We start from the raw sequence: 23,619 nt of genomic DNA, 5'->3' as shown, positions 1-23,619 counted from the left end.
CCTCTAGCTTTATGAAATTTGTGAATGGGCCCTTACTATAGGCCTTTTCATGTGACAGGTCCGTCTATGCATTTGCTTACATCGGTGGAGGACCGGTGCATACACGAGGCTGTCATTTTCATAGAAGAACTGTCAAAGAGCTTCCCGATCAGCTGTTTTTGAACGTCATGTGAATAGGCCTATTCTTATGGGCGAGCTTATTGGCTGGTACGCTGATCATGAATACTGTGCAAAAGGATAGGACAAGAAACGGTCAAGGAACGATCCCGCTACCGAAATTACTTTAGCTGTACGCAGCTGAGAAGTAGAGCTGATTTCATAACATCGGTAACGTCTGCTGTGCAAATCAAATGAAGCTGTCACTTTTCCGTACGGAAAAATGTGCCGCTCAATTATTCCGCAAGTAAAAGTGACACTTCGCTCATAGGGTTTGTTCACAAATTTCATAACGCCTAATGGGTAGTATCCACTTCGTAAGTACTGTGCAAAAGGATAGGACAAGTAATGGCCAAGAAATACTTCAGCTGTCCAAATTACTTGAGTTGTATCCAGTTGACAAGTAGAGCTGATTTCGTAACATTGGTAACGCCTGCCGTACAAATCAAATGGAACTGTCACTATTCCGTACGGAAAAATGTGCCGCTCATTTATTCCGCAAGTAAAAGTGACACTTCGCTCATTCTGGATCTGCTGTCAAAATTACTTTGGAATTAGCAACAAATTGTACTTGACCGCTCTACTTAGGATGTGGATACCAGGCTTAAAATGACAATTTTTGACACCCACCCACCCCCTTGTAACGCATTTTGTATGAGTATTTTTTAAATTTTGTATGAGCTGTAACATTTTCAGGACACCCACCCACCCCCGTCAGCGTTATGAAATTTGTGAATGAGCCCATACTGGATCAGCTGTCAAAATTACTTTGGCAAAAAAGAGAATTAAGCGCTTTAAGTTTCAGGTGCATACTACGCAATATGTGTGCTAAAATGAAGGCATGAGTCGCATGATCGATATCTCTCGTCTATCCTCTCTTCTGTGAATAAAAGTGACAAGATGCAGGTTTGTTAGTATTTTTCACTTCAGAACGTTAGGCAGCGATGCAATCTTGCGTCCTGAGGTGAAAAAATACTGACAAACTTGCGTTTTTCTTTATTCATTTGAAATACATCAACATGCAAATGATGCCCCAATGCCACCAAAGCCCCATTGATGCCTAAAATATATAACAAAAACACTAAACAGTCAAGAGATAAAACTTAAACTAAACTCTTCGTTCGTCAAAAAAATGGTAAAAACCTTAGGCGAGGCATCTCTCGGGTGGTATTGAAGTCGAACAATGATGCGACTTTATTGAACACTCGCTGCAATTGAATAAGTGCTCCGTAAAGTCCGTACAAGTCCGTCGCACTCGGGCTCAGATTGGGTACCACTTCTAGTACTGCATTTGGTCCCTCGGTAGTGCAAAAGGTGCGAGGAGCGAGGTGCGCCTACCGTTCATGTTTTGTGGGTATGCTCGTGTGGCTCACAATGCTGCTAGACATACCGCTGTTTGAGTGTTGAAAAGCATCAGCATTTGCTGCCTGGCTTGGCCCGCGTTTTCGACCTGTGCTGTTTGGGCCGGCCCGCGTGACGGTGCGGCCATAGTAACGCGTCTGCGTGCGCGAACGCGTTGCGATCAAAGGATTTCCTATTGTTGGTATTCTGCTTTGCTGGCTCGCACACGCGCACGCGTCGCAAGACGCGTTTACTATGGCAGCAACCTGAGAGATGATTGTTGGGCGAGCTTTGTTTGTAGTTGACAGCCGTACACCCACACTGTAAGACCAAAGTACCCTTTAAAGGCTGGTTTGCTACTGACAAGAAAAGGAATCGCCTATCTCGATGCGTGGAAAATTTCTTCCAAGAAATGGTCAAGAAAATCACATTTTTCTGATCGCAGTACGCAGTTGAGAAGAAATGTCATTTCAAAGGGGGCTCTCTGTAGGAAATTTCTTGACCCATTCAGTCAAGGAATTTCTTTACTTTTCTTGAGCGAAACAGCATACTTAGCTAAAGGGTAAAAAAGTACCCTCTTTGAGAAAAACTAGTTTAAAGCTAAGTATGCTGTTCCGCTCAAGAAAAGTAAAAATTTCTGCCCAAGAAATGGTCAAGAAATTTCCTACAGTGAGTTCCATTTGAATTGACATTTCTTTTCAACTGCGTACTGCGATCAAAGAAAAATTCTTTTCTTGAGCATTTCTTGCAAGAAATTTCCCACGCATCGAAATAGGCGATTACTTTTCTGTTGAAGTGCATACTTCGCTTAACTCATAAAAAGAGTAAAGGGCCTTTACTCATTAAAGCTAAGTATGCTGTTTTGCTCAAGAAAAGTAAAGAAATTCCTTGACTGAAAGGGTCAAGAAATTTCCTACAGAGAGCCCCCTTTGAAGTGACATTTCTTCTCAACTGCGTACTGCGATCAGAAAAAAGTGATTTTCTTGACCATTTCTTGGGAGAAATTTTCCACGCATCGAGATAGGCGATTCCTTTTCTTGTCAGTAGCAAACCGGCCTTAAAGAGTAAACCGCTTGTACGTCAAATCAACGAGTGATTTTTACCCTTTATTCCGAATGAATTTTGTTTGGAATGAGAGTAAATTTTACTCTCTTTTATGACTTCATTATTATATATATTATATATTATATATATTATTATTATTATATATATCATATATGAAATTAATTGATAGTTATGAATAATGAATAATCATTGGGCGTTTTGTTTTGAGGTTTATTAGGATTTTCTTAAATAAATATTATTAATTAACAACTAGTTAACGTTCTTCTGGACATGCCTCCTTTCATATAATTAGCCCTCGGACATGGTCGCAGTTTTCTGTGCGGCGTCTCGCTCCAGGCCGTAATGAGGATTTTCAATGCCATATCACACCTGCCTGTAAGAATATCAATATATCTTTAATTAGGAACGAGATGGATAACAAATATCGATTTATCACTAACCTGCAAGATGCTGCTGAATAACCTGCAATCAGGATACGACTTCGGTCGCAACGAAAGATAAAGATTTTTTTCACTCATTAAAGAGTAAACCATTGGTACTAACAAATGGGCAAAATTTACCCATTATGCAAAAATTTTAAATACCCCTATTTTTGACACCTTCATATATTATGTATCCGGTAGAAATCAAGACCAACATTTATTTATAATTATTGTTTTCTCGGGCCCCGTGCGTCGCAGCTAATATGTGAATAGTGCGCTGTGTTCATAAAAATCGTAAGAATGCAGCGCCACACAAAAAAACTGATTACAAAATCGCGCGAGTTGAGGCGCGTCGCGAGTCTCACTGGCGCGATCCGGTTTGGTGGTAGTGCGACAATATCACACTGAAAGAAAACTACTGTCCTTTATTGAATGATTCATAATTCACTCGGCTGCAAACCTGCATATTCCCTATTTTGAATGAAAATATAAGAGTATGATGCATTGCATCTACTAACTATTGAACAAAAATCATCCAATTCTACGATGACTTTTAGTACACATCTGTATGACATTAACTAGATAATTGAATTAAGGTGACACAAATGGAAAACATACAACTTTCGACTGATTTTATCTTATCACATGTACCAAAGCAAAAATCATTCAATTATCGTCTGAGTTGTCGTGTGAAAAGATAATGATCGTAGATGTCAAATTATTTTTGTAAACAATAAACAAATATGGCTCCAGCAACGTGGCTTTGGGTATTTCTTCGTGTATGTCATAGGTAAGTGTATAATTACCAATATTTATCGATATTTCTAGCATCTGTTTAGTATTTCCAAGAATACCAACAACAACAACGTGCTCTACCCTGTGATGTTGGTGCATAAATCTGTGCACTTTATTCAAAAGGGCGATATTGATCTCGACGCGAAGATGAGAAATCGACGATCGAATTTCTCACACATTAATTCAATTCTCTATTTCTTATAGTACTCATTTTTGACCCGCATTATCTTTAGTCATGTTAAATATCACTCGCTTTAGCAATTTAACAATATCCCACAATGAATTAGTTCTGTTCTGGAACTTTATTTAATAAAAATAAGGCTGTGCCTTTCTTTGAACATCATTCATGTATGCGCCCTTGTTGAATTCGCCTGCTGTCAAAACATGAAGTAATTTCGCCCAAAAATCTAGTCCAATTGGAAAATTAGCTGTCAAATAAGCCTGTTTGTTTTGATGTTTTGTTCTCTGCAGTTGTAATTGCGCCCTTCTGCACTAGATTGTTTTTTCAATAATTATAAGCTAAAAAGTACTTTCCAAGTGATATTATTACATCAAGGCCTACATTATAGTCGCAGGTAAGTTGATACTCATTGTAATGCAGCAAATTTTTCGATAATTGCATAAATCAACACTTTGTAGATGGGTGAATAGGATTGCTCCGAAACGTTTGCCGCCTACAATTTGGAGGGGTTCGAGGAACCCACTGAAGGCCAAGATTTCCGTAATCCTGGAAGACAACCACTCCAAGATAAAGTTTTACTTGCGTAGGAAACCCGCTCTAGTTCAAAATTAGTTCACTATAAACCCTGCAATCCGCAAGCGAATCCGGCTGGCACAACTTCCAGTTCAGTGTAGTCGGTTGGAAATCATGCTTGGTAATACAATAATTCTCCAGAAATGATTAGCCAGATTCGGGCAACATTCTCCGTGAAAGGATACGTCGGTGAGCTGCTCTCACCGCGACGAGGTTTTCCAGATTGTCGACTCTCTTCAGAGGACTCCGTAAGTACATGTAAATCATGTTATCAAAATTTACTAGTGGAATGCAATGGAATCAGCAAAAAGTACATCAGGCAGCGTCCATTTATTAGATAACGCTAAAATTGACAATTTTTGATTCCTTCCCCTTCTCTGTAACAGTTTTTGTATGAAAAACAAAAAATCAAATTTTCGTATGAGCCTTAACGCTTGAGCCTACTCCTTGGTCAACCAGTCAGTAATTTCGATAGCGATCGTCATCTTTGGACAAAGATCTATAAAGAAATTGGAAGGCTGGTTGATCGGGCCCCCTCCCCCTGGAGGGTTAAGCAATTTGTGGACCGCGCTTTACTACGAATGAAATGCATTTGATGACTTCTCTGCACTTTGTCTTCAACTCATGGCAAGTGCTAATAATGCACCAGGTCGATTCATGTAGCCTTTAATTTTATTTGTAAAAAGTTTGGAATTGGGGTTTAATTGACAATGCAATCAATCATTAGGATCTTAATTATCATTACCAAACTAATAACAAGTTAAATTATGTGAAAAAATTAGCACAAACGTGTAAAATGCCCAACATTGAATTAGAAGTTTAAATAAGCCCTTTTGTCACCATCTGTTTGGTGTGTAGGAGAAAGGGCGAAATAGCACTCAAGAAGAAATCAACTCATAATTCAATTACGCCTATTTGTTTTTTATGGTTTACTTGATGTTAAAACCAATAATATTGGAATTTTATGACATTTCATAAAACTTGAGAACGAACTGATGCCAATAAACACTCTAACTCAATTTGTTTATTTTTGTCAGATACGCCCATTTGAATAAAGTGCACAGAAATCATGGATCACGACATTTTTACTGCGGGCCACGCTTTGAGGAGACGCCAGTACTTACAAATCCGAAATTGCAATGCACATGGGAATACTTCTGATATTGATCAATAAAAAACTAAAATATCATGATGTTTAAATGCAGGCATGTAGTTAAGCATGAAAAACCATTATTGTTTGGAAATTGTTTACTTTCAACTTTAATTTCTTGAAAATATAAAAAGGATGGAACTGGGTTGTTTACATCTATGTATGATAATCATTCAATGTTGAACATCTTTTGGAACGATCAAAGTCATTCCAAGATCGGATGATTTTCATCCAGTGTGATTTGTAAACAAATGGTTTTGACATAGATGAAAATCATCCTGAACGTGTCTGAAAATATGCATGGGGCTCTGATGAAGCAAAAATCATTCAATTCAAGGCGGGCGATTTTGTTCAGTGCAGAAAAAAGTGGGTATTTTTACATTGTGATCATTGGCCCTTTACAATTGTAACGCGAGAAGTTTTCATTTTCGACTTCACGGCACCGACACCCCCGTTTGTTTACTTCGTCTAGTAGTGTGTGTGTGTGTGCTGCTAGTGATGTTGTCTTTTTCAGTTACCTCTGCTCTTTCGCTCGTTTTTCTTCGCGTTTGCAAGCCAACATGGATTCTGAAAATTTTCACAATGTACAGTGTTATTAATTTTGGCTCATAAATCCCCGAAATTCATTGTTTGTAACAAGTTGGTAAACTGAAGTCGATCCGATACGGAAAAGTTTGCGGTGAATGAAAAAGATTCGTGAAAATTTACCTAACAGTTGAATTTGGTAGGAAAATTTAAACATTCTTTTATGAGGTTAAAAAGGTTAAAAGTGACGCTTACTTTGTGAAATAGGTAAAAATAGGGTTGTCTCACAATGAGCTCCGAAGAGGACGAACCAAGTTCCCAGATGAAAAAGCGCGGTCATCTGTCGACATCTGAGGAATCGCCGCCCCGGAAGGTGAGAAAAGGTTCTGATGATGATTTGGACGGAAAACATTATGCTTGCGAGGTAAGTCATGTCGAATTGAAATCCAGGGCTGGTAGCGAGTCTCTTTTTAGCAGGGCTGTTGGTGAGTCACTTTTCTACTCTACAGTACTTCCAAAATGTTAACATTTTGCTTATAAACTTTTTACTATGTTAGTGTACACTTTCACGAATAATTTATTTGTCAAACGATTTCTTAAGTTTTCAAATATTTAGAAAAAAAACCTCATATGATAGTGCCTGAATATCAATATAAGTATTGTGGGTTCTAGACATTGAAAACGGTTCAAAAATATATATTATTTCGCAGTATTGAACCTTTCAAATCTATCGCGCTTATTCTGTGTATAAAAACCAATTTTTGGATAATGTGGTGAACTAAACGCGGTTACTGTAGTGTTAACAATAACTAAGTTAGAAATTATCATAAATTGCGTGGAACTGTAGTGATTTTTTTTTATTGCTTAATTTAAAACATGATAATGCAATGGCTAATTCATAATTTTAATAAAGCACTTAAAAAAAGTGATTCCAAATTTGTTTATCAACAGCACTTGACTAGACCTAAAACATGAAGTAGATCACCTCGGTTGTTTTTTTCTTCACCGTAAGATTGTGTTTTTGATTCCCAAGTCACATTTTTGAGAACTCGTCACTATTTTCTTCAATCTGATCACTTAAGTAACGATTTTTGGCATAACTATTTGCTACCAGCTCTGAGGTCCTTTTAACTAACCTTCACTCAATAGGCATCTTTTCTATTACCATCAGATATGCGACCAAGTTTTCCTTCACAAGGCGAACTTTTTGCGCCATACGCAGAGGCATGAGCCTCCGGGAGGATTCGTTTGCAGTTTGTGCTATCAGACGTTTACTACCGAGTGGGATCGGAGCAGACACAAACGTGACGAGCATAGTGTCTACCGGTGTCGTATATGTTCCGCGGAATATCCCATTGAAGCGGACTTCAAGAACCATATTCAGCAGCAACATGAGGGACGCGACTGCGAGTACGACATATGCCCGACGTGCGGACAGCAATTCAAGTCGTCTACCCAGCTCAAGTAAGTATTTGCAGGGAGAAAGTGATTACTTATTAGCGTAACATGATACCAATTCGTCACAGATACATTTCTCACGTTCAAAAGCATAAGGGCGTATCTGTAGTGATCGTTTTGTCTCCATCAATTTTCTGCCCATAACTGCATATTTGTAACATTCGACAAAAGTAGGCATTGAGTAAATGGATTATCAAGTGTGCATTTTATGGCAGTATGGGAGGAAACTAAAATTTCTAAAAATTACCAGGAACTCAGAAGTGCTTATTTAAGGCTGATATTTTGTACAACTCATAAAGCATACTAGGTGAATTGTCAGAAAAAAATTCTGATAGAAATTTCATTGCTATCACATCACAAGACTCATTTATAATCTCAATGTGACTGTTATGCGGTTATAATTACCAATGGGACAAAACAACTTGGTATTTTTTTCGAATTTTCTAGAGCAATCTCATAGATTTCAGTAAGTTGATCGAAAGTATTTATCATTTAATGACTCTCCATGGTATTAACTCCATTTTGTCAAAAATGTCGAATGTGACTGTTTTGCAGTTATGGGCAGTTTTCTCTTTGGCTAATTTACAGGCTAATAGCCATTATTCTAGATCCATTCTGATCATTTGAGCGTGTATACTGAATTTCGGCGTTTGTGGTGGATTTTCCGTACGAATTTTTGAAGGAATTCTAAGAGGAATATTCGAATGAATTTTTAGTGCAATTTTCATATTTTAAAAGGGGTATAAAGCAGCATGACCACCATATGCAGGGTGGCAACATACTTGGGAAATATCAGGACAAATTTGGGAATTAAAAACCATTTGGAACATTGCGGGAAAAAGCTGGATATATTTTTCAATCGGGATTTTTTTTTGTTGCAGGATCATTTGAAAGGTATTATAGATTTTGTAATTGTACAAACTACTCGTATGTACTTCTAATTACAAAGACAGCCTTACTTAGACTTCTGAGTTTTTTTTTTTTTTTTTTTTTTTTTTTTTTTTTTTTTTTTTTTTTTTTTTTTTCAAGGCGCTCCGTGCTCATGGCCACTAATGCGCCGGAATCAGGTGATCTGTAGCTTCTTTACCGATACAGATCTATTTTTAGCTTATTTATATTTACATCAACTTTCACTCTCTCCTACTCTTTTACTCTCACACCGAGCAGGTAGGAGAGAGCTCTGCTGTTAGTGAGGCTAGCTGCCTGCGAAGAGGGTCAGTTTGTCTCAGTCACCATCTGATACTGACGGAGGATGGATGTGCTTCCCAAAGCACGGTCCTCCGTGAGGCGTCTTCTGGTGGCTGGACGGGTTTTTTGTGGAGGGGCTGGGAATCGAACCCATGACCTTCCGCTTATGAAGCGGAAGCGTAACCTCAAGGCTACAGACCCCCCTTAGACTTCTGAGTATGTACCCAAGAATTATTACAGAAAGGTTTTCCAGGAATCATGACATATATTCTCCCAGGATACTTCTTTGAATCCGTTCAATGATTTCTGATAATGTTCCTCCAGGAATTTTCTCCAAAACTATGGATTTTCGAATTATTTAATCTTTGTCATTGGTTCAGAGATTACAAGATCGAGAATAGACAAGAATACCTTTGAGTTTCAGTATTTTTTTAGTTATGTATCCAGCAATTTTCATATGAATTCCCTTAAGAGTTCATCCACGGTTGCTTAAAAATAATCATCCAGCCTCTGTCCAAGGAATCTATTAAGAATTCTTCCAAGAATTTTACAATAAGTTTCTCATGAAGTTCCATTTGAATTTTCTAATCACTTCATTTCGGGACTACTCCTGCAGTTCTTCCAAATATTTTTCTAGTAATTTCCCATTTCTATTGAATCTTCAATAGTTTTTTCAAGGTTTTACACCTGCGAATACTAATCACCCGATCATTCCTACACAAATTTTTACACGTAAGACGATCGATGTTTTTCAGGGAATTCATTCATAAAATTTAACAGAATATTATCCAAGGATTGTACCGTAAAGTGCCGTAATTCAGCGCAGTTAAGAAATAAAACGATTCAAATTGTTAATTGAAAATTAGTATTGCATCAACAAAAAAGCTTTATGGGTGGATCGCTAGCAAATCTATTCAAGATTATGGGAAAAATATAAACTAGACTGTATTCATAATTTACAATTGTGATTTTTTTTAAATAGTTCACTCGTTGAAATTGCCTAATTCCGCGCATTTTTAAAACGCTTTTCCATATTCCGCGCAGAAGAATGCCTAATTCCGCGCACTCATGAAACAATCAAATTAACATTAATTTTGATAAGGGTCTGCATCCATTAGTTACGTAACACTTAAAATTGAAAATTTTCAACCCCCTCCCCTTCCGTAATACTTTTTGTAAGAGAAAACGTAGAGTTTTGTATGAACCGTAACTTTTTAGTCTACGTTCAGTTTTTTTTTTATTAACTTTTTGTCTATCACATGAAATAAAGATAACCAAAATCGTGGCATTGGTACGTGTAAATTTCGTCTAGGGGAAAGTGGGGCAATTTGGCCATCTTAAGAAAAGTCGTAATAATTGAAATTTTTAGATCAATACACTAGATACGCACGATTTCCGTCGTCTTAAAAAAAAAAAACGAATGAATTTTTTCGTCGATGGGGTGATATGAGCACCCTATTATATGTTGTGAAATTATCCCATAGAATCTAACAATTTAATTATTTTATTCACTGAACTGGAAAGTTTAGAAATGAAATACTCTTTTGAAATCTATATAGAGCTAGCTCATATTTGGCTTAAATATGCTTCTTATTGCATAGTTTTAGACAATTCGGTCGAGAAAAAAACCCTCATCTTCTTCTTCTTGGCATTAACGTCCTCACTGGGACAGAGCCTGCTTCTCATCTTAGTGTTCTTATGAGCACTTCCACAGTTATTAACTGAAGTTTTCTTTGTCAAAGTTGCCATTTTTGCATTCGTATATATCGTGGAAGTCAAGAAAATTTCCACTACGAAAAGATCCTGGACCGACCGGGAATCGAACCCAGACACCTTCAGCATGGCTTTGCTTTGTAGCAAACTGCACTGTTCATACAATACAAGGACCAGTTCGCATTATTGCTTGGAATCAAAGGGTTTTAAGCAAATCAATTAATGGTATCCACTAATGCCACGGGTAACTGAAACTTATTTTTTTAAGCAAAAAGAAACCTCAGAAGAACCTAAGGGTCATCCAAAAATTACGTCACACAAAATATGGCCATTTTCAATCCCTCTCCCCGTATTATCATACTTTTTGTATGGAGGGTATTATCATACTTTTTGTATGGAGCTTCGTAAATTATGTAGAGATCGTAAAGTTTCCGTGAATCATTTCCCGAGAGTGTGTCGTAATTTGTGGGGTCTTCTACAAATTACGACCTGTTGAACATGTGTACGATATGTTGTTTTTTACAATAATTCTATATGGATAGTATAATATAAATAAGAATCATAAACAAGTATACATTGCCAATGTTATGTGTGGTTCATTATGCTAAGTAAATTTTGTGCGCACAGATGTACACACTTAATTTAGAATGCCGAATCTCGGCTAATTTCAACCGAGATCCGCACAGCCGAGCTCGTGAAAACAATCTAAGTGTCTATAGACTATTTTGTTGGGGCTGTGCATAAACCACGTGGTATTTTTCCCTGTAGGGACCGTCCATAAATGACGTAGCATTTTAGGGGGGAGGGGGGAGTCTACGAATTTGCTACGAACCATGTATTAAGTATGGGAAAATAAGCTACGAAGGGGGAAGGGGTGTCAAAAATTGGTCAAAAGATGCTACGTCATTTATGGACGCTACCTAAGTGGGCTTTCCCGATATTCCGCTTGTACATGAAACGTATGTATGCATAAAGTTACTTTTCAGAAAAGTAGACAGATGTTAAGACGGATATAGCATGTTTTACTTGTCTGTTGTTATGCGAAGAACAGTGCGCGGAATTAGGGCATTATGAAAAAAGACGTGGCCTAATTCCACGCAATACTTTTTTGAATAAAACTCAATAATTATGCTAATATTTGATAAGATTTCATAGAAGCACCATGAAATATATCTGTAGCAAGTAGTTCCATGGAATATTGCATAAAAAATAAAACATTTTTAATAAAGAAATATTTTTTATATCATTTTTCCGATAAAATCAACCAAGACTTTCTCGAGAGTCCAGGAGCTTTTCCAGAGATCCTTGCAGGAGTTCATCAGGATTTTTTATAAAAGTTTCATTAGAGGTTACTTTTGCATATCTTCTAGAAATAAGTTCCGGATATTGTTCAGGAATTTCTTTAATAATTTATAGGAGACATCTCTGAAAGCATTCTTGGACATTTTTTTGATAATTTTCTTGGGAAAGAACGAATGGTAGATTCTAAATTTATCCTTATAGTATAGACATTCGAGGTTGAATCTTGAAGAAATCTTTAACCATAATTTCGAAGGAAATCATAAGAAATTTTTTTAAAGCTTTCTGATGAAATTACTGGTTGAATTATTGTAGTGTCTCAAACAGAAATCTTGTAGGAAAACCTAGAGAAATTGATCTAAGGATCTTTGGATAAATTTATGATAGAATTTCGTTTTAAATTTCTGACATAATCTTTGGAGGAATCCTGGATTAATATCCCTAAAGTATCTCGGGTTTGTTTATGAAGTTATTGTGAAAGAAATTCCTTAAGAAGGCCGTAGGAGAATCACTATATGAACTCCTGAAAAAAAAAATCTTCGAAGTGATATCTAAAGGAAACTAGACAACTACCTGAAAGAATTTCTGATGAAATTCCTATAGCAAATCATTGAAATTTACATCCTGGTCGACGGGAAAAAACACCTGATTTACTACAAAGATAAAAAAGTCTTAAAAGATTGTTTCAGCATTAATTGCGTCATAATAACTAATTGGATAGCTCTTGGAGTTCAACTCAAAATGAGATTCCAAAGATCTTATTAAAAATCACTGAAAGGTTTTCTTAACAATCTCCAATAAATCTTGCCAAAAATCAAGTATGGAACTCAAAAGGTCTTTGCCAACTATCTTTTAAGTTATCCTAAAATTAATTTGTCTAGTTATTCTTCGAAGAGTTTGTTGAGAAATAAGATAAGGAATAACTCCACATATATGCCAGAAATTTCTACTCGGAATCATTCATATTTTCCACTAGATTCTATAAATTTTTCACGAATTTTTTAATAATAATTTCGATTTACGATTTTTTCAATAATCATTTCAGGATTTATTCCACAATACATTTCTGGGAATACCTCTAATTTCGCCAATGAGTACTCAGCAATATTTCAAGATTTTTTGCCTCTTAGATTTTTTCCAGAAGTTTGTTCATGAATTCCTCAGATAATTTCCATGAAATCTCTAAAAAAAATCAAAACGGAATTTGACACACTTCCTAGAATTCATCTGTGAAATCCTGACAGTACTTTCTTTAAAATATATGGGATTGCTTCATAAATCGTTTTAGCAACTTTAGCAAAACACGTAATGAGAATTTAATAGTGATTCCTCCAAATATTCATCTACACATATTTCAAGAAATTTCTTCATGCAGTCATTCTCGAACTAGGTTGGGATTTTCTTCTAAAATAATTCCTAAGAATTACATGAAAAACGCCATAAAATCCTTCCAAGATTCGTAAAATATTTATATTTCTTTTCTCTGTTTTTTTTTTTGGTGCAATGTAACCTTTGACTAATCCAAAAGTTGGTTAGACGTACCTTTGAGAACTCCTCCAAGAACTGTTTTAGAGATTCTTAAAAAAAACACACACACAAATTTCCCTTCTTCAATTTAGACAGATTTTACAAAAAACCTGGAATATTATTAAGATCACTGCTTCGTGGCCGTGCGGTTAGTGTTACCAAGCATTTAGCCGCATCGAGTCAAGGAGTGTGGGTTCGATTCCCGCTACAGTCCGGAAAACTTTTCGTCAGGAACGTATTTCGACTGTGCCACTGGGCGTTGCATGCTAGTCCGTTGTCTAGTTTGGTGCTTTCTTCAAAGGATAATCGTCCACTGGAAGCATTAACGTGTTGGTGTCTTTTTTAAACATCTTCAAACATCTTTAAACATCTTAGGCACTTATTCCATAAGAAATCCAGGGACTCTTCCAGTATTTTACCAAATATTTTTTAAGATATTATCCTAGGAATTCCGCCGGGAATGTTGATTGGGCTTCTTGCAAAACACCTTTGATAATTGAAATTTATTTAGGATTTTCTCATGTTCATTTTTCTACTTTGTTTAGGGTTGTTTATTTAAGCATTAATTCTCGAATTATTATTAATTAAAGATTTGGTTCCTCAAATATTCTCAAAGAGATTTAGAAAATTTCCAAGAATTCCTAAAATTTGACAGTAAATCTCACAAGGATACACTAGGAAATGGATCAGAGACTTTCAAAAATTCGTCCAATACTTCCTTCTTCTTCTTCTTCTTTCTGGCGTTACGTCCCAACTGGGACAGAGCCTGCTTCTCAGCTTAGTGTTCTTATGAGTACTTCCACAGTTATTAACTGAGAGCTTTCTTTGCCGATTGACCATTTTTTTGCATTTGTATATCGTGTGGCAGGTACGAAGATACTCTATGCCCTGGGAATCGAGCAAATTTCCTTTACGGAAAGATCCTCGACCAGCGGGATTCGAACCCACGACCCTCAGCATGGTCAATGCTGAATAGCTGCGCGTTTACCGCTACGGCTATCTGGGCCCCATATTAAATCCAATGCTTCCTACACTGGGCTAATTCTGATATTACACGCTATTAGTAACGCATATATTTGTGCACTATACTGCCCATACTCGCAAAACAGTCCCATTTATATAGGAAATCCCATATAATATGGGACTGTTATGCGAGTATGGGCAGTATAGGATTCGCATAAAGTATTGACTTGAGAACGGACGAGGTAACTTCAAGTTATATGCAACTCATATGATTAGGTCCTCAATTGCATTTGCCCACCGGAAGGAAATCTTGAATCTGTCGCGGAGGAATAAAATGTGTTTTCTCAGAATCCCGTCTATACTACTGAATAACGTTTACCTTTGAAAAGACTGTTACTCGATTTGATGTTGTGTTTCGATTGTATTTGTCTTCCAGTTTGGAAAAAAAGACACGAATCTGGAAAATAGATTTCTAAATGTTATTTATCTAAAAATTCCTTGTGTTTTAGCATTTTAATGATTTATTTACCTTAAAAAAGATGTCAATGATATAAAACAGAACTTTACGTATAGATGTTCTATTTCGTCCCTTTAATGCTACAACTAGATAACTCGAAAATCAAAATTTTGGGATGTGCAACTTTGAAAATAAGACCGTTTTACAAGGTGACGGTTAATCGCAGAGGATATGGTTCAAAAATAAACTTTAACTTGTGTATTTTGAATCACACGCTTAGGGGTCATGCACAAATTACGTCACGCTCCAAGGGGGGGAGGGGGTCGAGCCAAGCGTGACAAGCCTTACAAAATTTTCAGAGGACTCATACAAAAAGTGTGACAAAGGGGGGGGGGGGGGTCAAAAAGGTTGACATTTAGCGTGACATAATTTGTGTACCATCCCTTATGAGCTGTAGGTATTTTACAGATCTAATTAAGAAAAAAGTTTTGGCATATTGAAGTCAAAAATTTCAAATTTCGAGTTATCTAGTTGTAGCATCAATGGGACGATTTTATCTACAGGCATCTTGATCTTATTTTTTACAGCACATACCAACATATAACATTTAACGAGACAGGCTGTTTTAAAAATTTAAATACGAAGCATATACCAGGTAAATGCTTGCAGCATATGACTCACGTATGAACCCAGCATCGTTAATGTTTATTTGACTATTGTTATATTCGAAAAGCTTCAAGAATGAGAAGTACAGAGGTGCTTCTGAAATGTACATGTTGCGCAGAAACTATACTGCCGTGAATCGCAAGTCAGTCCCATCTGTAAAAAGTAGGCATTGAGGAAATGGACTGTGAAGTTTCCAAACTCGTTTTCCATACGAATTTTCAAAAAATTCCAGACGATCTAAACATGTTCAAATTTTAATGAAACTTTCACAATTTGTTTTTCCCTACGATCACCATCCTAGCTTGAGTCTTGCTCTGCATGCGGTTCTACTTAACAGTACAGTCAATTTTCATTATCAATCTGAATTCAACATACCATTGTATGAAGGGCCAAAATGGGGTGTGGCGGACCCGTAAGCAGAGACACTTACGCGAAAGCCGCGGGAATTAGAGAGTCTCCTTCCAATAATATGATCCAACGGAAAGTATAATGAAATTTGCAATACCTGTCAAGTTATCTGACTCAACTCAATTTTGCCGAAAATGCAGATGGGACTGACTTGCGATTCACGGCAGTATACACACTTAAAATAAATCGCAGTATCCTGTAAAATAAATCACCGAAATTGAACTGTAAACAGTAAAATTACAGATTTTCCTGTGAAATCTACTATTCTACCGACAAAACCCGTGAAATCAGCTATTTTACCGGAGAAATCGGTGAAATCTACTATTTTACCGGAAAAAATCCGTGAAACAAACCATTTTACTGTAACCCTGTGAAATACTAACGAACAGTTCGGTAAAAGCATTATTTTCACCGAACTTCTGTGAAATCGTGTGACAGCCGCTCTGGCAGGCATGAGCTTCCTTTTGTTTCAGTTTTTGCACACCACTTTCAAGCAGTATAAGCTGGCTTAGTGGTAGCAAGCCTGCTTCCTGATCGGCAGGTCAGGAGTTCGATTCCCGGTTGAACCATTTTCTTGTTTTTCTTTATGATTGTGTTCAACGATTTTACAGATTGTTCGGTGATTTTTCACCGAAACTTCAGCTGTTGAGATTACGGTGAAATTTCACCGTAATCCGTAATTTTTTTTCAGTGTGTAGCTTATATACAATTTCTGATAGATTAGCCTGTTCAATTTATTTCAGTGTGTGTATTTTACATTCAAATGAATTCCAAGAAGACTTGTCGAGAAAATACCTGGGAAGAGTTTCTGAAGAAATCGTGGAGTAAGTCATGTATGAATTCCTATCGTAATTTTGGCTTGTTGAATTTGTTTTTTTTTCATTCCCCATTTACATAACTTATTGAGCTCTTATTCGCCAGCTTGGGCATCACTAGAGCGAATTCCTTAGCCGAGTGATTAGAGTCCGCGGCTACAAAGCAAAGCCATGCTGAAGGTGTCTGGGTTCGATTCCCGGTGGGTCCAGGATCTTTTCGTAATGGAAATTTCCTTGACTTCCCTGGGCATAGAGTATCATCGTATCTGCCACACTATATACGAATGCGAAAATGGCAACTTAGGCAAAGAAAGCTCTCAGTTAATAACTGTGGAAGTGCTCATGAGAACACTAAGCTGAGAAGCAGGCTCTGTCCCAGTGAGGACGTTAATGCCAAAAAAGAAGAAGAAGAAGAGCGAATTCAAATTTGACAGTTGTTCTTTTTAGTACATTGTCCATATACCTATCTGCTTTATCGATGAAACCTATTTGTGATGTGATCCTACGTTACCTGTGATGTTGCTTTTCCAGAGAGAGTCCAGAGAGACGTCCATTATTCCTTGCCGTTGGTCGATCGTCATGTTATCCAGGTACATTAGAGCATGTTCGCTCAGAAGCCTCAGAAGAGGGTCAGTTGTCAGTGCGCTTTCAGACGGCCATGGTGTTGGACGGGTGGAGCTCGTGTAGTTTTCAAGCGAACTGACGAAGAATTTTTTTTTTGTTGGGGGGCTGGGAAACAAACCCATGACGATCCGCTTATGAAGCGAACGTGTAGCCAACTACGCCACGTTGCCCCCCTAGTTGTTGAATTTGTTATTGGTATTAACTCTGAAAGAATCCAAGCAAATTTATAGAGGAAATATCACGAGGATTTTCAGCATTTTTTTTTTCTCAGAATTATCTCTAAAATATTTTTTGAAGAAGTTCTTGGTACATTTTTATGAGGAATCTATTAAGAAATTCTTCCAAAGAAATTGATAGAAGAATTATTAATGGAATTCATCGAAAATGTATGGCAGAGTACCAGAAAAACTACTAGGAATAATGTATATAAAAATATATTGAGAATTACGGAGGGATCTTTTCACTCGCCTTGTGTTTTTGAAGGTATACATTTGATAGAAAACATTGGTAAATTTCTGGAAGAGCTGCTTAATAAAGAGTGTAAAAAAAAAAATAGCTGTAAAAAAACAAATCCTGCAAAAATCTCTGGAGACCGATTTCTTGGAGAAATATTTCGGAAACTATTTTAGGGTCGCTTGGAGAATTTTTGAAATTATTCCCGGAAGCGATTTTAGTGGAATCTATGTCATAAATCGTATGTTATATGCTATGTTAAGAATGGAGGAATTTAATGAATTTTTTATAACCCGTGTCAATAACTGGCCAGGGCGAAATTGCTAGTCAATAGGAACTCTATTAATCGAAATGTAAAAACTTTTCTATTCATGATTTTTTGTTAAAGAACGCGTTACTCAGCCAACAGATGGAACCAAGGCGCGTTTCGAACTCATTGTCGCTCATCGCGAAAGAAAAAAAAAGGATGGATGTCCTTGATAGTTTGACGTTTTATGTAGAAAGGTACAGATTGCAGAGATTGTGTATAATGATCGTGTTTACGTGATATCCGTCAATGAAATTTCGTGGTCGCTTGCCCCTCCCTGATGGAAATCCTGACTACGCCCAACGTGTAATACCATGAATAATTTATAAAAAAAACTTCTTAGAAATATTTTTGTCTATCTTTATTAACGAGATTTTTAGCCCTGGGCTAGTTCATCTCGGGACCAACGGCTTTACTTCCCTTCCGAAGGAAGTCGTCACTGAAATTTTTAGTGACTATCTCGGGGATGGGATTCGATCCCAAGTCTTCGGCGTGAGAGGCGTGTGTTCTAACCACTACACCAGGTCCGCTCCCTTCTTAGAAATATATCCGGTGGGATTCTCTTCGGAATCCTTAGGAAGACTTTTATCTCCTGATTCCTGTTGAGTTTCTTGTAGTTTCCTGTTTGGTCTTATATTTTATTTCAGTTCAGTTTCCTATATGCGTTGTAAACAATGGCTCTCTGTATTTCTCCTCGTTGAGCATTCAAATGATTATCTGAAATTAATTTGAAATTGGCTGAATCTGTTCACAATCAGAAACAGCTTGTAATCTGTCAAAGAAATCAGTTTTGATTTTCTTCTCGAACCCGAAAAGAAAGCTTTGGTAGACCAAGGATTCCGGGATTTCCTACAATTTTTCATGATTTTATAGTCTTGTGAAAACTGTTGTTTTCAGGTTGTAAAAGGCATTTGAGTACTGTAAAGCAGCGTTTTTCTTAAGCTTTGTTTGCCTTTAAATGAAAGGATGTATCTTGTTTTGGAGGGGAGTTTGAAGACAAGAAGTTTCTCCTAGATGTACTTATTGTTTAAGTTTTGACTGTGTTAATAAAGTTTTACAACACTTTGCAGATCCTCAATTGACCCTTTCTTTCCCACGACTTTGAACAACTATTTCTTCAAGAAAAAAAAACAAGTTTTTGTATAAAGTGCTTGAACAAACAATGTTTTAAATGGACTAAATTTTTCGAAATCAGTTTGTTTTTTTTGATTGTTCATCAATAGCTTTACTATCGAAACAGTTGGTTGACTCTTGGATTGATCTGATGAGTATGGAATTATATTCTAGTAAGTTCGTCAAAAATCAATGGAGCTCTGATGCTACCATTGGAAAGAGTGGGTTAATGTTAACCTTGAAGTTTGATCCCTCTGATGCTTTTTTCAGAGAAGCCATAAAAATAGAAATCTTTTAGATACCTAGCCATTTACAACTTGCAGCCTGCGTTTGATGTTATGCTGAGAGCCACTGACATAGATGATTAATATGATTTATACGAAATTATAGTAAATTATCTATGAGGTAAACCAAAAATCGTTCTTTTACAGGGTACACATCGGGTCCAAATGCGGAACGGAGAAAAAGCACAAATGCAGCGAGTGTAATTCGTTATATCTAACCCAGGCTTCATTGAATGCCCACATGATAAAGCATGTGGGAGAGAAGAGCCATCTGTGTAACTATTGCGGAGCCAGCTTCCTGAACAAGGGTCAACTCAAAGTGCACGAAAGAATGCATACCGGAGAGAAACCCTACAAGTGTAATGTATGTATTGACTTAACAAGAAATACCAGTATGAAAGAACGTTATAATTGTTATGTTATGCAAGTTACGTTATGCGTTATGTTAAATATCTATTTATACCGTTACAGCAATGCGACAAAGCGTTTGCCCACCGAGAAAGTTTGATCACGCACTCTACAACACACAGTGGTATTAAACCTTACCACTGCAGCTACTGTGGAAGTCGTTTCTCCTGCATCGGTAATACGGGTTTAATGTATGTCTGCATTAGATTTTACTAATCTCTATCACACAATAATAGGTAACCTTCTAAAACATCGACGAGCTCGACCCGACACGTGTGGATTGCCACAGCATTGCCTGACTAACAAAATTGTACCAAGGCCGAATATCAAAAGTAAATACTGTAGACAAACTCTAAAGTTGAATTTATCACTAATGCATGTCCATGTTATAGCTATGCCAAATCTTACTGATCGTCAAGTGTATGTCAGCAAGGTGCTTCAACGTTCAGGACCACCAAGGCCACGTAATCGCCCTAGTATTACTATAGATGACAGAGAGGATATAAAGCCAGTGGTGGTCAAGCAATCAGCTGAACGAATTACTTCTATGGACAAATATGGGGACAGTGATTCTTCGAATGATGATACGAAGGTGTATAAACCCAACACATCAAAAGCCAAAAGCTTGGTCAACTTGAAAGTAGAGCACAGCAGTAATGAAGATGATAGGTATGATGACTCCAGCAACTCTAAATCTGAGTTTGAACAGGTAATGATTGACAAGCTCGATTTTGTTTCCTCATATATCTAGCTACGAATTTTCCTGTTTACAGAGAAATGAGACGATTGATTGTGTCGAAGTAAAAGTCGAAGAAGACGATGATCAAAATGATTTCAAAGTAGTCGAAGATGTATCGCAAGAAATTTTGTATGAGACCGTCATCGAAGCAGATGAATTTGTAGAACTAGAGGACGATGACGACGATAAACATGACTACAAACCCCAGCTGCCGATGTACGACTCAAAGGGCATACGACGTACATTTTCGGAGAAACCGCCCGTTGTGACGGAGAAGAGACGCCGCGGTCGCCCAAAGAAACCTCCGCCACCACCGCTCGACCCAGAAAAAGTGTAAGTAGGATTTGTGATATGCTTGACTATGTTTGCTTTTACTCTACAATAGTCAGTGAATGGGAATGGTTCATTGAGTTATACTCCATGTTACAATTTAGTTTAGCTGAACTTATTTTGTTGTATGCTAAACGAAACTTCCTCCAGTGTTATCATAATAATTTATCTTATGAATTTCATAAATACGTTTAAATATGATTTTATCTGCGCTAGACTGCCGAAATGTATGTCAAATTTTCGGCATAATTTTACACTTATTTTTAATAAGTTAAACGACATATAAGGAATGCGTGTTATAGTCCAAGGCTGGGAGGGAGAAACCAATACAAAATTTCTGTACGTCATAGTGAGCCGGGATTCCGCTGTCACGAACTGTCACTGTGAGCCCAGATCTGAAACATTGGACTAACATGGAAAAAGCGCGTAACACATTTTCGTATTTCATCAAAAGTGACAAAAATCGAATGAAAAGCAATTCATGCACACAATGCAAGTAATGTCACGTGAGCACCTTTCAATCGGATTGAATATAAAGCATTGAAAAACGCATCGATTTAATTTTTCCAATATGAATGAATATTTAGTGCATAGAAAACTGTGGCCCTTTTTCCATGTTTGTCAGGAAAAATCGAAAGTACACAACAAAAGAAAACTAGCGATTTTCCCCAAGCCTGCCTTGATTGTTGTTGGCAAGCTGGAGTTATCTTGCAGTTCAAACAAACATTGTTCTATATTTCGTGTGTAGTATCGGTGCCTCCCTCCCAGGTCCAAGGTTTAAATCAAAAACAAAGTCATTTTAATTTCCAAGCTACGAAAAATACACAAAATTACTTGGAAAAACTATCAATCGCCTGATCAGAAGCACTTGCCATTTTTACGTGTTCTACATTATTTTCCAACAAGTAAGCAGCGAATTCCTATTCTATAACCAGTTTGTATTACTAACGTTGCTGAATAACAGGGTTGATTCCAGTAAGAATGTAACGTCAGGAAAAAGAAGAATAGGAACAGAGGTACGTAAGTGATAGCGATAAGTGAATGTCGACAACATGTTAAGTGCTAACAAGGTGATCTCATACTCATTCTACTACTTAAAATCAAGATGACGTTTTAACGTCCAAAATGGACGGCATATTTTTTTCACTTAAATTAAACCCTCAATCGGCAACTTCATTTTCACCGCTAAAAAAAATATTCAAGTCGCGATAACTTATTGTTTCTTGATATTTTTGCACCATTATTTCACAAGTTCTCAAAAAACTCATCTAGTTTTCGAATATGTGTCGATATTGATAATTGGTCATCTGGATCCGGAGATATCCCAAAATTCATTGGGGGACCGACACGTAGCCATAACCCACGTAAATATCTCAGGCTACCGATTTTTTGTCGTATTTGGATATTCACTCCTCGAAATGATACATTAATGCGAGTGTGTTGTGAAAAAATGAAGCAATTTGGTGCAGCCGTCTTTGAGTAATGAGCATTTATTTTTCTGGTACAGGTCGGACGCGATTATCCGGAGACTCAATTATCCGGGGACTCGATTATCCGGAATTTTAAACTCGATTATCTGGAATTTGTTTTTTGATGTTCTTGTTTTTCAATTTTTATGCATAAATCTGAGATAATTTGGTATTGCAATATACAACATGAATGGTTTTGCAGTTTAGAACGTATTTAAGAATAGGGGAGTTAGTAAAAGTGGTTTTTTGTGTATGCCGGTCAATTTTTTTTTTCTTGTAAAAAGACCCCTACTGTTCGAAGAAAAAATTTCTGGCTACACCACCGCATCATATAAATAGAAATCGGACGCGAAAATGTTTTTACGGTCTTCAAAGTGAAAAATAAAATTGTCTATCCGTTTTAATATCCAGTTATATAAGAATACAATTTCATATTCAGAAATGAAATAGTGAAAAGTGATAAATGAAAAAGTGATTTGTTTGGTTTGTGTCCTCAGTACTGTGAAAAAGTTGGTTTTTGGCAGCCTCAAGTTCACCGAACCATCCGGAAAAGACAGACAGCACATGATTTGAGAGAATCAATCCGGTGAGTTTGTTCCAGAATGATATTTTTTTCTTTTGAAAGTCTTCCGGATGGTTTTTGTCCGCGTCGTAGAACTGCTGGTCGTTTCTTGGACGGAAAATGTTTTTTTTCGGAGTTTGATATTTTTGTTCATATTGCCCGTTCTGCCCGAGCGGGTGTTACTCAACAAACAATCGGTCGTGGGTGCTTTTTAACCTTTCGATGACCCTGGAGGGATCGATTCTGCTTTTCGTAGAATTATGAGCAGAAAACCCGACTGTGTTATCCTCGAGTGTTTAGTTCGAACGCGCTTCCTTTCTTTTTGAAAATACCGTACCGCCGGGATTGTTTATCTTAACAGGCGATTTTGAATGTTTGTTTTTTTACGCGTTAGTTTTTACAATCCGATGACCCTGGAGGGATCGGTTTTTCTTTTTACTGGCTATTGAAAAAAAAAAAAAAAAAAAAAAAAAAAAAACTGCACAATCGATAACCATTACGCGAAATACTATTTATACAATAAATAAACTATTGTTTTCTTCTTTGATTGCCGGCATTCAAAAGATTAAATTGAAAACACTTAAACAACAAATGTTTACGGTCTATCGCCAGCTTTCTAGGTGAATCC

The 23,619-nt window shown here is 37.0% G+C and overlaps 1 protein-coding gene and 1 long non-coding RNA gene across 3 annotated transcripts in view; both read left to right on the top strand.

The window, feature by feature from the left end:
* Positions 1-3,735: 3,735 nt before the first annotated feature.
* On the top strand, positions 3,736-4,507 carry LOC110675690. The gene is made up of 2 exons (XR_002499715.1): positions 3,736-4,354; positions 4,419-4,507. It is a non-coding gene; the product is annotated as an uncharacterized LOC110675690 (long non-coding RNA).
* Positions 4,508-6,178: 1,671 nt separating this feature from the next.
* LOC5565385 (zinc finger protein 665) overlaps positions 6,179-23,619 on the top strand; it is a 42,358-nt gene continuing 24,917 nt past the window's right edge. Inside the window, exons 1-8 of one of the 2 annotated variants that reach the window (XM_021845301.1) lie at positions 6,179-6,385; positions 6,472-6,632; positions 7,380-7,672; positions 19,631-19,847; positions 19,955-20,066; positions 20,128-20,223; positions 20,284-20,600; positions 20,665-20,963. In XM_021845301.1, coding sequence (XP_021700993.1) covers positions 6,498-6,632; positions 7,380-7,672; positions 19,631-19,847; positions 19,955-20,066; positions 20,128-20,223; positions 20,284-20,600; positions 20,665-20,963 — 1,469 coding nt within the window. In that variant the 5' untranslated portion in view covers positions 6,179-6,385; positions 6,472-6,497. Of the gene's footprint in view, positions 6,408-6,471; positions 6,633-7,379; positions 7,673-19,630; positions 19,848-19,954; positions 20,067-20,127; positions 20,224-20,283; positions 20,601-20,664; positions 20,964-23,619 lie in introns of both variants that reach the window. The other variant, XM_021845300.1, reaches the window with a different exon arrangement.

Source organism: Aedes aegypti, chromosome 2, assembly GCF_002204515.2.
Source record: "Aedes aegypti strain LVP_AGWG chromosome 2, AaegL5.0 Primary Assembly, whole genome shotgun sequence".
Taxonomy (NCBI): domain Eukaryota; kingdom Metazoa; phylum Arthropoda; class Insecta; order Diptera; family Culicidae; genus Aedes; species Aedes aegypti.
This window is presented reverse-complemented; position numbering and strand designations above follow the sequence as displayed.